This window comes from Microtus pennsylvanicus, chromosome Y (assembly GCF_037038515.1).
Source record: "Microtus pennsylvanicus isolate mMicPen1 chromosome Y, mMicPen1.hap1, whole genome shotgun sequence".
Classification (NCBI taxonomy): domain Eukaryota; kingdom Metazoa; phylum Chordata; class Mammalia; order Rodentia; family Cricetidae; genus Microtus; species Microtus pennsylvanicus.
Genome location: NC_134602.1, coordinates 42,049,740 through 42,065,215, shown reverse-complemented (window position 1 = coordinate 42,065,215; position 15,476 = coordinate 42,049,740). Strand labels below are relative to the sequence as shown.

At 35.2% G+C, this 15,476-nt stretch overlaps 1 protein-coding gene across 1 annotated transcript in view; it reads left to right on the top strand.

Moving 5' to 3' along the window:
* Nucleotides 1-15,476, top strand: part of LOC142841991 (ubiquitin carboxyl-terminal hydrolase 9Y-like) — a 156,643-nt gene that overhangs the window by 9,535 nt on the left and 131,632 nt on the right. Inside the window, exons 5-9 of the mRNA XM_075958972.1 lie at nucleotides 1,044-1,262; nucleotides 6,384-6,499; nucleotides 6,688-6,939; nucleotides 10,134-10,269; nucleotides 11,509-11,661. Of these exons, the coding sequence (XP_075815087.1) occupies nucleotides 1,044-1,262; nucleotides 6,384-6,499; nucleotides 6,688-6,939; nucleotides 10,134-10,269; nucleotides 11,509-11,661 (876 nt within the window). The remainder of the gene's footprint in view (nucleotides 1-1,043; nucleotides 1,263-6,383; nucleotides 6,500-6,687; nucleotides 6,940-10,133; nucleotides 10,270-11,508; nucleotides 11,662-15,476) is intronic.

Genomic DNA, 15,476 nt, shown 5'->3' with positions numbered 1-15,476 from the left:
ATCTCATTATGTGATGGTTGTGAACCACCATGTGGTTGCTGGGAATTGAACTCAGTACCTTGGAAAAGCAGGCAGTGCTCTTAACCACTGAGCCATCTTTTCCTGCATCTCAGTTTTCCTTTAATGACAATATAGAAGTCTTTTTAACAAGTTACTGAATGACAAGGCAGTCATTTATGAACTGCAAGTAACCATAAGTTGTGAAACATACATATTTTTTATGGGCAGAATGTCACTGAAATTTTTCTAAAATGGCCAGGGCCTGCGTGTGTGTGTGTGTGTGTGTGTGTGTGTGTGTGTGTGTGTGTTTTGGTTTTTCGAGACAGGGTTTCTCTGTGGCTTTGGAGCTTGTCCTGGAACTAGCTTTTGTAGACCAGGCTGGTCTCGAACTCACAGAGATCCGCCTGCCTCTGCCTCCCGAGTGCTGGGATTAAAGGCCTGCACCACCATCGCCCGGCTATATGTGTGTTTATGCATATGTGCTGTAAACTTCAGAATTTACTTTTTAATTGTCAGTTAATGCAAAGTTTGGAAGTAATGTTTGAGTTATTAAGACTTAATGTTTGTAGTGAATAAAGAATGTTTAGACTTTTGATTTTTTGCTTCTAGACTACAACATACCAGGGTGAGAAAATACTGTTGCATTTATTTTGTGTACACAGTGCAGTTAGTTATAAGCAATCCATTGCTGATACATCATTAGAAATCTTTTTTAGGTTTTATTTTAATATTCTCAAATGACATAGACTTTTTATATCACTGGGCTCAATATACAGCTTGGACTGGCCTAAAATCTTCCTGTTTATATTTTCTGAGTGCTAAGATTGCAGGTGGTTCTGAAACATAAAATTATACAGTGAATTGAATATTACTATAATGAAAATGTTAATTTGTTCACAGTAGTGCTGTGTAAGAAATTTCACATAATTACTTCAGAAATGAATGAAAAGATGATTAACAAGAATGAAATTTTCTGTATGTGAAATTGTAGTCTGTTCTTGATGTAAACCATATTGTCTCCCTAACTATTACTTGTTTAACAGAGGTGTATTATTCACAATACCCATCGCCTAGTGGAGCTTTGTGTGACGAAGTTGTCTCAGGACTGCTGTCTGTTTCTAGAACTTCTAGCAATGGCCTTAAATCCTCATTGCAAATTTCATATCTGTAATGGTGCACGTCCTTGTGAATCAGTGTCCTCAAGTGTTCAGTTTCCTGAAGATGAACTCTTTGCCTGTTCTCCAGACCTACGTTTACCAAAAGTATGTTGGTTTGTTTTAAAGATCCAGTATTAACTATTTTTAGCATTTGTTATATATAAATACTGCTACAAACTTGCATTTAAATAAAATGTACTGCTTAAAATAACAATAGCCAATATAAATATGTAACCTTGCTTTATGCAATTTTTTTATTTAATGTGTATTGTTGGTTCATAATCATGGAATTCCTGGTAACATTATAACTAAAACCTGAAGAAAACATATAACACACTAACTAATTGATTGATAAGTATGCTTGCTGAAAATTAATTTATATTTTTTCTCAGGGAAAAATGATTCTTTGTATTTATTAATTTTGTGTTTCCTCTGATGTTAGACAATTTAACTACTATAGGACAAATATTGACTGTATGTTGTCTTCTATGTGCTTTAAGTCCGCATGTACATGCATGTGTGTGTTTGTGTGTATATGTTCTTAAAAAACAAAAAATACTTTTTAATAGATGCTGAAAATTCACATTTAAATTTCCATTTTCACTTACCATTAGGCAGTTATTAGAATTTGATTCTCTAAAAGTAAATCTTAGTGTTCATCAAAATGTGAATATTGAATCAAGTAATAATTATTTTATTCTTAACTTGAAATGAAAGTTGTGCTTTATACTAGTAAATCTTATAACATGTTCATTAAGCAAGAAAATAATTTCTCATCTAAAGAACTAAAAATACTAATTAATAGATTTATAGATTTTTTTATGTCTTTTAGTGTCACTTTTAATGGGTTTGTGGTGTCTCAAATATAGTTTAACTGTGTAGAATAACCAACCATTTTTTTTAAAAAAGCTTACAAAGAATAATACAGTTTTATCATGTGAACACATACACAGAAATAAAATCTAAGAGGGAACATAAAGTGATAGAGTACATCTTTTAAAAAGTAGGAAATTTTGTGCCTTGTTTTTTATAACTGTATATCTGTTCTTATATAATATTTGAAACTTAGACATTAATATTATCTTGGCCAGGAAATGTAAAAAATTGGCATTCCTAATCTTAAAAACATTTTGTTTCTACATTGAGTATTACATTAACTTTGATTCTTCTTTAGTGTGACCATTGTTATGTTGAAATAGTTGTTGGGTGCTTAGGTGGTTGGATTTTGCTTGTTACTGGTTTTTGCATTAACAGATTATTTTGGTTTTCTGGTTTTTTATTCTGTTAATGTGATACATCATATTGGTTAGTAGTTAAATATTGAAATATGATTGCCCTCAGGAAGAATACACTTTGGTCCTTGATCATTTTGTTGGAGTTTCTTCCAGCCCATACTGATAGACTATCAATAGTTATGGCCCTGAATCTCATATTGTCTTGTTTCCACTTAATCTGTGGAGGGATCACAGGCTTTTGTTAACACACACACAGCTATTGAGTTCTTAATTACTAATTCAATAATATTCTCTAGTGTAGGATTAGTTTGGATAATTCTAGAAGTTTCTTCTTTTATCCAGTTTATCTAATTCATTACACTAAAGTACTACAATTGTTTTATTTCTGTAGAATTTGTAATGCCTATAATCAGACTTGGCTTTATCCGTTTTTCTTGATGCTTTTCATATTCTTCTCTACATTTATTTCCGTTGTATACATTCAAATGTGTTCCATTTTCTTCCTACTTTGTGTTTGGTTTTTCCTTTTGGTTCATAGTGTGGACCTGGCGGGGGGAGGATGTAATTTATTTGTACAGTGCCTTTCTAGCATGCCCAAAGTTGAATTAAAACATTAGTACTGTAGAAGAAAAGAATAAGATGTGGCTGAGTTGCCGGTTTGAAACCTTTTTTCTCATAATTCTAGACTTTGCATCCTATGTTGTTTTTTTACTTGTTTTAATTATCTTAATTTCAGTTGTTTTTTGCTCTTTGAGAGATAGATTGTTTCTAATGTGTAATTTAATTTCTGTTTTATTTATAATTATGCTTTTTTCTTTTGATTTCTTGTTTCATTGCATTATGTTCTGAAAAACATTCTATTATATTAGTCTTGGATATTATCTTGTGATGTAGTGTAAGCTGATAAATGCTTCATCGGCTCTTGGGAAAGCATCTTCTGCTAATTTGTGGGGGAATGTGTGCCTGTTTTGTAGATTCTCCTGAACTTTTGTATGACTGTTACCCATCATTAAAGTATGGTATTTAATGTTCTGACCACTTCTCCATTCAGTTTGTGAATATTTGTTTCTTACAGTTGGTAGCTCTGCATTTTGGTGCATATTTCGTCTACTATAATATTTTTACTGTGTTGGTATAGGTTTTGGAAGTTTAGAGTAGAATATAGAGGCCCAGAATAAAATGTGGGGAAATTATATCTTGAAAAAGTACCATACAGGTTTATTTTAAATTTGTCTTTCAGATTGTTTTGTTTCATTCTCCTTTCTCTAAAACTTTCAAATATGTAATTAATCCTGATTTGCAGGGTTCCTAATGATAATTCTGAGTTTATATGGATATGCTTCTTTCTTAAGGTTCTTTTCTGGTATCTTAGTTGCTTTTTTTTAATGCTGTAAAATGACACCATGACCATGGCAGCTTATGAAAGAAAGCATTTAATTACAGGCTTTCTTATAGTTTCAGAGATCTAGTCCATGACCATTGTGGTAGGGAGTGTGGGAGCAGGCAGACTGAATCAACAGCTAAAAGCTCACACATCTGATCTGTAAGTTATACACAGAGTGAGACATTTTGCCTGATGTCTTGAAACATCAAAGCCAGTGACACACCCCCAGCAAGGTCACACCTTCTTCAACAAGGCCATACTAACAACCTTTCATAAACAGTTCACCCAGTGGGACCAAGTATTTAGATGTATGTGTCTGTGGGGATCATCTTATTCCAACCACCAAATCTAGTTTCTGTTTCTTGGTCATGATTTCACAGTAATGCATATGAGTTCTTGCTTGTGTCTTCTTAGATTTTTATGACTTCTTAAATTTATATATTTCTGTTCTCAAAATTGGGAAGATCTTTTGTATAGCACTCAAATAAACTCCAACTTTGCCTTTTTTGAACTTTATGTTCCGTATTTTTCTCCATGGGTGGTGATTTATAAATCCTTTGGGATCAATACAGCTTTTTCTTATCTGACTTTAGGAGTTAAAATTACACGTATTAAATTTTTAGTAGTTAAATCTGCCTTGTTCAGACTTACTGTTGAATGTGTTATATTTTTATCTATAATGATAGGTTTTTAAAATTTTTTTGTCCTCACTGGTGTACTCAATTTGCTTATATTTTTTCTAGTTACCTTCAGGTTTTTGTCAGTATTTCTTATAGCTCTTAAGAATGCCTGATATTAATACTTTTCAAATAGGTCTGTCTGATTGTCTGGTTTTCTTTTCACAATCTTAACATTTGTTGAAATTTCACATTTTATAGTATTTTTGAGCTTAGGCAAGAAAAGGAATACTTTTAATGTATGGACATGGACTTAAAGCCTGAAGAGATGACCCACCATATATATTCTTTTCTATGTGCATAGCTGCTTTAAAATTTTTTAATTTTTTTTTTTGTTTTTTGAGACAGGGTTTCTCTGTAGCTTTGGTGTCCATCCCGGAACTAGCTCTTGTAAACCAGGCTGGCCTCGAACTCACAGAGATCCGCCTGCCTCTGCCTCCCGAGTGCTGGGATTAAAGGCGTGCGCCACCACCGCCCGGCTAAAATTTTTTAATTTTTAAATCCTACCTCAGATTGCTTGGATACCTCACTTTTATATTCTTTATTAAGTAATTTGTCTTAGTAGTCTGTCTGCTCTGTAGTTCCAGTATGTTTTCATACCATTCTTCTCTCTTAAGAGTCTTGGCTTAAGACTCTTCTGTCTTAAGCCATTTAACATAAAAGTTAGCACCTCAGGTAGCCTCCAGGCAGGTTACCACAAAATTATTTCTCCTTTTGATTTAACTGGGTTTTTTTGGCACTGTGTTTAATTTATTGTATGTTTAACCAATTTTCAAGGTTTTTATAAAGTTCTAACTCATACGGAGTTTACAAACTGAATTCATTTTTCTTTCAGATAACATTAGGAATTTATAAACAAAAGTGGAAACAACCATAAACCTAATAGTTTTAGTCTTTATTTAGTTTCTCATCTCTTAAAATTAGCAATAGCTTATACTGATTTATTTTTCAAGAATTTGACTTTTCTGTAGCATTGTTTAATGTTGTACTTTTTGTTTTGTTTTGGTGTGTATTTGTGTATGGGAGGGTGATATCTAACTGGAATTGGGTGGCGTGTGTGTCCCGCACAACTACAGGTCAGTGTTAGGTATCCTTCTCAATTGCACTTCATTTTAACTTTTGAGTTAGGAGCTTTCCGTGAACCTGGAGGTCAGTGATAGACATGACAAGGTGACCATCAAGGCCTGGGGATCCTCCCGTCTACATCATCATTGCTGGGAGTACAGTCACTTGCAGCCACACTTATGTTTTTTACATCAGTCTGGCCTGGCAAGCATTTTGCAGACTGAACCTTTTTTGTAGTCCCTTTTCTATATAAATTCAGAAAATATTCCCCCTGCAAGTTCATTATTCTCTCTCCATTACTATTTCTATTTTCTCTTAAAATTGATTTTTAGAACAAAAGACATACAGGCCTTTTTAATTAAACATGTTTATTTTTCCAATTTTTTAATTTTAAAATACACCTTTTTTGTTTTTTATTTTGTTTCTTTTTTTTTTTGAGACAGAGTTTCTCTGTAGCTTTGGAGCCTGGAATTAGCTCTTGTAGACCAGGCTGGTCTCAAACTCACAGAGATCTATCTGTCTACCTCTTCTTCCTGAGTGCTTAGGTTAAAGGCATGTGCCAACACCGACCAGCTAAAACTTACTTCTTAAATGTAGAAAATGTTAGCTGATCAAAGCCCAATAATTTTGCTCGTAATATATATGCAATTTAAAAAGTTAACTCTTAAAAAAAAAGTTAACTCTTTCTGAGCAAAAATATCAAAAGAAACAGTCACTCTTAAAGGGTCTTCCTAAACAGGTAAATCATATATGTGTGATTTCATAACAGAGTTTGGCTTATAATTATATATTGTCTGTTTTAAAACATAAATTTTAGGTAGTAATATCTTAAAGAAGTAATTTAATGCTTATCATTCACTTACAGGGTTGGTTAGTGGATCTTATTAACACATTTGGCATATTAAATGGTTTCCAGATTTTGCATGATCGTTTCATTACTGGATCAGCATTAACAATTCAAACAATTTCAGCTCTAATTAAGTAAGTTATATTTTAAGATATTTCAGCATAATATACAAGTTGCTCTTATTGGAAATAATTGAGTTTTAATTCTTAAATGTTTTTTTTTCTGAATTTAGCATGATTTGCTTGTACGTATTGAAACTAATTTGAAAACTAGACTATAGAAGAAAAATTGGATATTAAAGTTTTGTGTTCCCTCTTTTCAGGCCTTTTGGACAGTGCTATGAGTTTCTCACTCAACACACTTTAAGAAAGTACTTCATCCCAGTTATTGAGGTAGTGCCACAATTATTACAAAAAATAACTGATGAAGAACTGAAACGAGAAGCAAAGACTGAAGTGAAAAACGATGCCATTTCAATGATTATTAAATCTCTAAAGAGTTTAGCCTCAAGAATTCCAGGACAAGAAGAAACTATTAGAAATTTAGACATTCTTAGGTTAAAAATGATACTCAGGTGAGATACTTTTTACCTATAGTTACTGTTACTGTGATTTATGTTGTTGCCTATTCGGTGATTGCATATTGAATTTAGGATCCTGTATGATAGGCAGCCATTTTACCAATTTGAAAAAAAAAATGGTTTGTTTGGATTTGGGTTTTTATTGTTTGTTTTGGGGTTGTAACAGTCTATGCTGGCTATGAATTCACTGTGTAACCATGGCTTTCATTTTGTGATACTCCCACTTCAGTCTTTAGAGTTGCTTTTGTGTTATGTATGTGGCACTAGCCTTTGCTATTTGTTGTATTTAGGGCGGCGGGGCTGCGTCCCCAGCATCCTGGCCGCCTGCTCGGCTAGCTTATGCCCCGAAATAATTACACAGAAACTGTATTCTTTTAAACACCACTTGGCCCATTTCTATCTAGCCTCTTCTAGGCTAGCTCTTGCACCTGGACTAGCCCATTTCTAATAATCTGCTTTAGCCCACGAGCTGGCTTACCAGGAATGATCTTAACCTGTGTCTGTCTGGAGTGGGAAAATCATGGCAACTCTCTGACTCAGCTTCTTTCTCCCAGCCTTCTGTTCTGTTTACTTCTCCCACCTAAGTTTTAACCTATCAAATGGGCCTAGCAGTTTCTTTATTGCTTAACCAATGAAATCAACAGATTGATATATGACACTCCCACATCACTTCCCCTTTTTCTGTTTAAACAAAAAAGAAAGTCTTTAACTTTAACATAGTAAAATTACATATAACAAAAAGTTATCAAGCAAGAATTATAGTTATAATATTTATATCTATTTTATCTTTTATCATAACTAAGGAAAACTATCACTATCTATTCATTCTTCAACCCCACCAAAGACCCCAGAAGGATATAATACTACCTAACAAGAAATAAAAAAAACTCTAGAAATGACAGAGACATCTTGCTTCCTGGACAGTCACCCAAAGTTCTTTTGTACCGTTGGGGCATCCATCTTCAGCCTTCAGGCCCAAAGTATCCAGCAGACATTTCTATGAAGCAGGAAATTCCAAAGACAGTTCAGTCACTATCTGCTGTGTCCTGCAGAATGTCTCGCAGGCTCTTGCATCAGTCAGGAACCCCGAAAGACCATCTCACCTTAGGCAAGTTCAGCAGTCCTCTCTCTGCTGGTTCTCTTTGTCCAGTTTATGCAACAGTCCAGGCAAGAACAGTTTCTTGCCCAAATGGCTATCAAACTCCATAAGGATCCTCTTCAATGCCCATCTTACTCTTGAAGTAGATTGGTGCTGCCAGGAGCAGACGTGTCTCATTGTCACGAAAAGCCCTAAGTTATTAAAACATTTAAAATGCCATATTCTGCAGTCTTTGAAAGATATGAAGAATGCCTATTTAACTGAAATATATCTCTATATATCTAGAAAATCTAAGTAACATGACTACAAACTTGACTATTATTTATGATTATCCATCAACAACCTATATTTCCTAATTATACATTACATTTTAAAAATGAACTACACAATCACAACACTTTATTCAAGATCAGAAATACATATAACAAAATTGACCTTAAAATCCATACCAATGCAAATTATTCATACCTTTATCATTTCTCCCTTTAAATGTAAAAGAACATTTATAAACCATATTTGGGAACATGGGCGCAGTTTTTTCTCTCCAAACTGCTTCCTGCTGAATGGGGGCGTTGTTAATCAGATCATTTAGGGTGTAACCTGTGTGCCAGGTTTATCTCAGTTGGCAGTTGAGTGAAGTAATTTTTTGAGGGTGTTCACAGGAACTTTTCGGGAGGTCGTGGTCTATCATACCAAATTGGAATAGAAGAAATCCACAGGGTCTGGTCCTCTGTGAAAACAAAAGAAGACCCTCTCCAAAGCATCATATCCTTAGACCCAAATTTTGAAATCGTAATACCCTTATATCCATTCTGGTTTAGCTTGGCAGCCCATGTAATGAAATGTCTCTCTGTATTTAGCTCCTTCACAGTCAAAAATTTTAAAGAAAACACAATAATACAAAGAATCCAGACTCTCTGTGAATTTTCCATTTTTACGTGGCTTATTTTTCTTTATTTCTTTAAATCTAGAACTATCTGTATTCTGTCTCTTTAAAGACTTTACCCTTTTTTTAAAAACCATTAACTTTATCTCTATATTCTTTTTCTTTTCTTTCTCAAGCCTACGTACATTCATCCAACAGTGTGGGCTTTTATGTCTGAAGCTGTTTATTGTGAATCTGTAACATTTTTACTATCCAGGAGCATTTCTTAAAGTGTTAAGCAGTTCTTAAAACTGAAGTTGCACCATGTACAGGTAATACGGCAATAAGGTACAGCCAGTTTCCGGAGGAGTCTAAACCTTAACTGCGCTGTTTTTATGGTAATTACGGTAGTTCCTGCCTGAGACCAGCACAGTTCATCATGGTGGAGCCAAGCAGCTCCTGCCTCAGATCCATTTGGTGTTCCTGAGCCAGACACAATGTTCCAGGCACACAGTAGTCCACATTGCCATCAACCAAGCCATAGAGCTTTTCTCCAAATGCTCCATTCAAAAGCTCTGTCTCCCACAGGAGCCAGACAGAGATCGCAATGGCGGCACAGTCTAGAAAGCAGGCTTTTTTCCTGTTGCGGCTGCTGAGTCAGGAAATTCTCTCTGCAGCACGCCACCCACAAGCCACAAAAAAACTGTGTTAAACTCTCTCTCTCCTTTTTAAAGCCCTCTCAGGTTTTTAAGTGGATTTAGGCCATCACGTCTGGGCGCCACTCTGTTGTATTTAGGGCGGCAGGGCTGCGTCCCCAGCACCCCGGCCGCCTGCTAGGCTAGCTTATGCCCCGAAATAATTACACAGAAACTGTATTCTTTTAAACACCACTTGGCCCATTTCTGTCTAGCCTCTTCTAGGCTAGCTCTCGCACCTGGACTAGCCCATTTCTAATAATCTGCTTTAGCCCACGAGCTGGCTTACTAGGAATGATCTTAACCTGCGTTTTTCTGGAGTGGGAAAATCATGGCAACTCTCTGACTCAGCTTCTTTCTCCCAGCATTGTGTTCTGTTTACTCCTCCCACCTAAGTTTTAACCAATCAAATGGGCCTAGCAGTTTCTTTATTGCTTAACCAATGAAATCAACAGATTGATATATGACACTCCCACATCAGCTATTCCTATGAATCATGAAAAATTATTATTGATTACAATTTTTATAGATTGCTGCAGATATCTTCTTTTAATGGAAAGATGAATGCACTGAATGAAATTAACAAGATGCTGTCAAGTGTATCATATTATGCATATCAACATGGTAATTCTGAGGAAGAATGGCTAACCGCTGAACAAATGGCAGTAAGCTCCATTTTTTTATATAATCGAAACATACTTGCCTATTTATTTATTTGTTTATTTATTGTGTATAGGGCTGGAATTTCTGAGGACAGTTTATGAGACTCAGTTCTCTGCCTGTCAATCTGGGATCTAATGACCAAACTTGGCAGCAAACTCAAAGTGTTTATTACTTCTACCACAAAACAAAAAAATAATAAGGCCTGGAGAGATGACTTAATGGCTTAGAGCACATTTGTTGTGCTTCCAGAGCCATTGGTTTCCAATTGCCGCAAATATCTCTAATTCTAATTTGAGGGACTCACACACCCTCTTTTAGACAACCAGGGAATGCTTCACACATAATATACACATGGTTCACTAACATCTGATAAAAACACACTGTATACACAAATAAGTAAACTCTTAAAATTAAAACTGCTGAACTTTTTAAGTTGATAAACAATGGATTGGTAAGAATGCTAAGTAACTGACTGTATCTTTTGTGAATGTGTATCTGAATATAGGTGACTTGTTTAAATTAAAGAGAAAACTTCTGGAATCTAGTGAATGAGTATTCTATGGAATCACTTAAAACATTTTAATTTGAAGTGAATAGCAGTTATAAAAACTTGAATTATAATTTTAAATGAGTACTGTTTATACATATTTGAGAAGAATAATCATTGTCTTACAAGAGTCTTAATTACCAGATTGTGTCAGAACTTTGAGAGCTTTTTTTCTTAACTATTGTGTAAATAGTATATACCTAAGAGAAAGACTTTGACTAAGGATTTATTTAAGCTCAGATTTTATGTTTATATCCATAAATTAAATTAGCATCTCTCAACAATGCAAAGAAGAAGTATTTTTTGTTATAAATTAATGTGACATTTTTGAGGTATTTGAATACATTTTACAAGAGAATGTTCTAAAACATACTGGAAATATAAAAGTCATTATGCTCATACATTATAACTAAAATATGTGATACTGCTGCTCATAGATGAGGAATTTCTCTATATTTCAGAATTAAATTACATGCAGTTAGTAATTACCCATTAAGGCAGCAGTTGTGTTATCTTAATGGGTACATTTTACATGCAGAATTTAATTCTATAAAATTACTTGTTTTAATATTTAGTAACTGCATTAAAGATTGATTTTACTTGTGTCATCTGTATAAGTGAAAAATTTTATTTTGGTTTTTGGAATTTTTTTATTTTCTACAGTTAAACAATATTTGTGCTGTTTTAAATTTAGGAGTGGATACAACAAAATAATATCTTATCCATAGTCTTACAAGATAGTCTTCATCAGCTACAGTATGTGGAAAAGCTAGAGAAGATTCTGCGTTTTGTCATTAAAGAAAAGGCTCTTACTTTACAGGATCTTAATAATATCTGGGCAGCACAGGTAAGAAATTTTCTTAAGATAGTAAAAATTTAATAAAATTACAGGTTTGACTAGTGACTTGAGTAACAGATTTTTATTACTACAATTTCAGTAAGCTATTTTATTTAGATATCTGGTCAGGAATTCTTTTCTTAAAAGATATCCATATATTTATGTAGTAAGGATATAGATGATTTTATATTACAAAACCATCTAGTGAAGCAATTTTGGAAGGAATAATGGTGGAAAAAGTATAAAGAATTTAGTAATTGGAAGAAGTTTTTCTTATAGTCTTTGAAGATGGAAGTGTGAAAAATTTGGAAAAAAACTTATTACTATATCAGTTCCAAAAACCTATGATTGCTATGTTACATTGGAACTTTTAGTAATAAGTTACCTTATTGTGCTAGAAAATACTGTGTAATTTTTTAATGATAGTTTTGTTTTGGTTTTGGTTTTTTTTTTTCTCACAGAAAACTTGTGCAGTGTTACATCTACATATCTAAGTTACAGAGTTGTTTATAGGGTTTTCTTAATTGGCAGTTTAAATTTTTCCCTCATGCTGTATTTTCATAATCATATAGTTTATTTTCTTACCTCCAACTCTTTAACTTCTCTATGCAACTTCCATTTTCATTTTATATCTTAAAAATAACAAAAGAAATGAAAACAACTTTAAAACAAAGAAAAATTATATAGCAACAAATTTTTTTTATTTTTTGTGCTATTTATTAATTTATTTTTTTGTATTCTTTTTTTTTTTATTGAGAAAAGGAAAAAAAGTATCCGCCTCCTCCCAGCCTCCCATTTCCCTCCCCCAAACTCCTCTCCTCCTCCATCTCCAGTCCATAGAGCAGTCAGGGTTCCCTGCCCTGTGGAAAGTCCTAGGTCCGCCCCCCCCCTCCGTCCATGTCTAGGAAGGTGAACATCCAAATTGGCTAGGCTCCCACAAAGCCAGAATATGAAGTAGGGTCAAAACCCCGTGCCATTGTCCTTGGCTTTTCATCAGCCCTCATTGTCTGCCATGTTCAGAGAGTTCAGTTTTATCCCCTGCTTTTTCAGTCCCAGTCCAGCTGGCCTTGGTGAGCTCCCACTAGATCAACCCCCTTGTCTCAGTGGGTGGGTGCACCCCTCGTGGTCATGACTTCCTTGCTCATCTTCTCCCTCCTTCCGCTCCTCATTTGGACCTTGGGAGCTCAGACCTGTGCTCCAGTGTGGGTCTCTGTCTCTATCTCCATCCATCACCAGATGAAGGTTCTATGGTGGTATGCAAGATATTCATCAGTATTGCTCTAGGATAGGGTCGTTTCAGGTTCCCTATCCTCAGCTGCCCAAGGGACTAACTGGGGACATCACCATGGGCTCCTGGGTCAAGTCTCTTGCCAACACTAAAGTGGCTCCCTTAACTAAGAATTGTGGTTCCGTGCTCCCCTGTCCAACCTTCCTTTATCCCAATCCTCCTGTTTCCCCAAGTTCCCCCCTCCTTCCCTTCTAACTTTTCTCTCCCCTTCTCCCCTTACCCCCATTCCACCCCACCCCCAAGATCCCAATTTTCTCCCCGGCAACTATGTCTACTTCCCATAGCCAAGAGGATAACTATATGTTTTTCCTTGGGTTCACCTTCTTATTTAGTTTCTTTAGGTTCACCAATTGTAGTCTCCGTGACCCTTATTTATGTCTAGAAACCAATTATGAGTGAGTACATCCCATGTTCATCTTTTTGGGTATGGGTTACCTCACTCAAGATAGTGTTTTCTATTTCCATCCATTTGCATGCAAAATTCGAGAAGTCATTGTTTTTTACCGCAGCGTAGTACTCTAGTGTGTATATATTCCACACTTTCTCCATCCATTCTTCCATTGAAGGACATCTAGGTTGTTTCCAGGTTCTGGCTATTACAAATAATACTGCTATGAACATAGTTGAACAAATGCTTTTGTCATATGATCGGGCATCTCTTGGGTATATTCCCAAGAGTGGTATGGCTGGGTCCAGGGGTAGGTTGATCCCGAATTTCCTGAGAAACCGAAACACTGATTTCCAAAGTGGTTGCACAAGTTTGCATTCCCACCAGCAATGAATGAGGGTACCCCTTACTCCACAGCCTCTCCAGCAAAGGCTATCATTGGTGTTTTTGACTTTATCCATTCTAGAAACAAATTTTTAAGGCACTCACAAAGTAATCATATCAATTTTCTGTTGATCAGCTATTCCTGAGCATGGGCAAAAGAGTGTAGTTGATTGATGTAGTGTCACTCCATTTGAGAAAACTGTATTTACCTTTCCAGCAGCTGTCAGTTACAAATATCTTTTGGCTGTTGTTGGGACTTTGTGCCCACTTTTCTATGGGTTGAGATTTTGTCTAGTTTGTACACATGTGGGTCTTGTGTGCCCTTGTTTTGTCTTAAAGACATTGTTTTCTCAAGAGTCATCTACCACCTCCGGATCTTACATTCTTTCTGTATCCTATAATCGTCTCTGATCCCTGAAACGAGGGAATAGATAGAGATATCCCGTGTAGTACTGAATTCTGCAAAATCTTAACTCTGCACATTGTCTCATTATTACAGGTAAATTCTCTGAAGAGGTTGAGCAGTACTCAACCTGGTTGTGGTTTGTGGGAGTAGCACTATGTTAATGGGTGTAATTTTATTGCTGGGTTCATTTAGCAGAAGAAGAGAACTAGATTTTTCTCTAGGGCTCCTGATCTATCTGGGTTCAGATTCTTGGCCCTTTCATAGTGCAAGATAGTTGTTGCATCTCATGAAGTGAGCATTAATTTGTCATAAAGTAGATATTCCCATAATAATTGTGCCAGAAGAATAACAGTAAATTTTATAGGCAAGTTTAGCTGGGTGATATTGACTGCATTTATACTCTGGTATAAAGTTTAGTATCTATAGGCATCATGAACTCTAGTCAGTAGGAGTGAACCTTCAAATTGGTCAATTCCTCCATGTTCCTTGACAGAGTCAGTTGTTTCCATCAGTCATGCTTTACTCTCATTTTGTGTATCGTAACCAATAGCATTGGCAATAGTCTGAATGGTTTTTCTGAAAGTGGGTAGGTAATCTTTGTGACTCTTTCCTTTAACCAACAACTTAACAGGATAAAAACCGTTCCTGAACTGTTTGTATACATGCATAGTTGGTGCATTCTCTTAAATTACGTGTTAACTCCATTTAGATTCATTTCATGTTTATGCATATACTTTAAGATACTTCTACAGTTGTGGGTTTTCATGTAGTTTTTCAAATGACGTTTTTATTTTAGTTGCCTATCTTCATATTCCTTGCTTTACTCTTCTCATCTACCTCTGTCTCTGTTTACTCTGTTTCTAGTTAACACCTTTAATCCTTATGAGACTATTCTTATTCCCCTTCTTGAGAAACCCTTCTCTTCCCCCAGGTACCTTAGCAGGTACCAAACTTCTGTAGAATGTCTCAGTAAAACAAATGTATAAAGTTTAAAAGCCAAAGTCTACATAAGAGAAAACATGATTTTTTTTGTCAGTTTGGTGTAGGGTTACATTACTTTTGATAATTGTTTCTAGCCATGTCCATTTACGTGTAAATCACATAATTTTTTTTGTAAGAGCTAATAATATTGCATTGTGTAAATTAGCATATTTTCATCATCTCTTTGTCAATAGATGGACTTCTAGGTTGTTGCAGTTTCTAGCTATTACTAGTTGAGCAGTAATGAACATGGATGAACAGATATCTCTGTAATAAGATACAATCTTAAAGTGATATAGCTCAATTGTGTTGTAGACTGATTTCCATAGTGGCTGAACCAGATTGCACTTTGACCAGCAATGAATAAGTTCCCATTT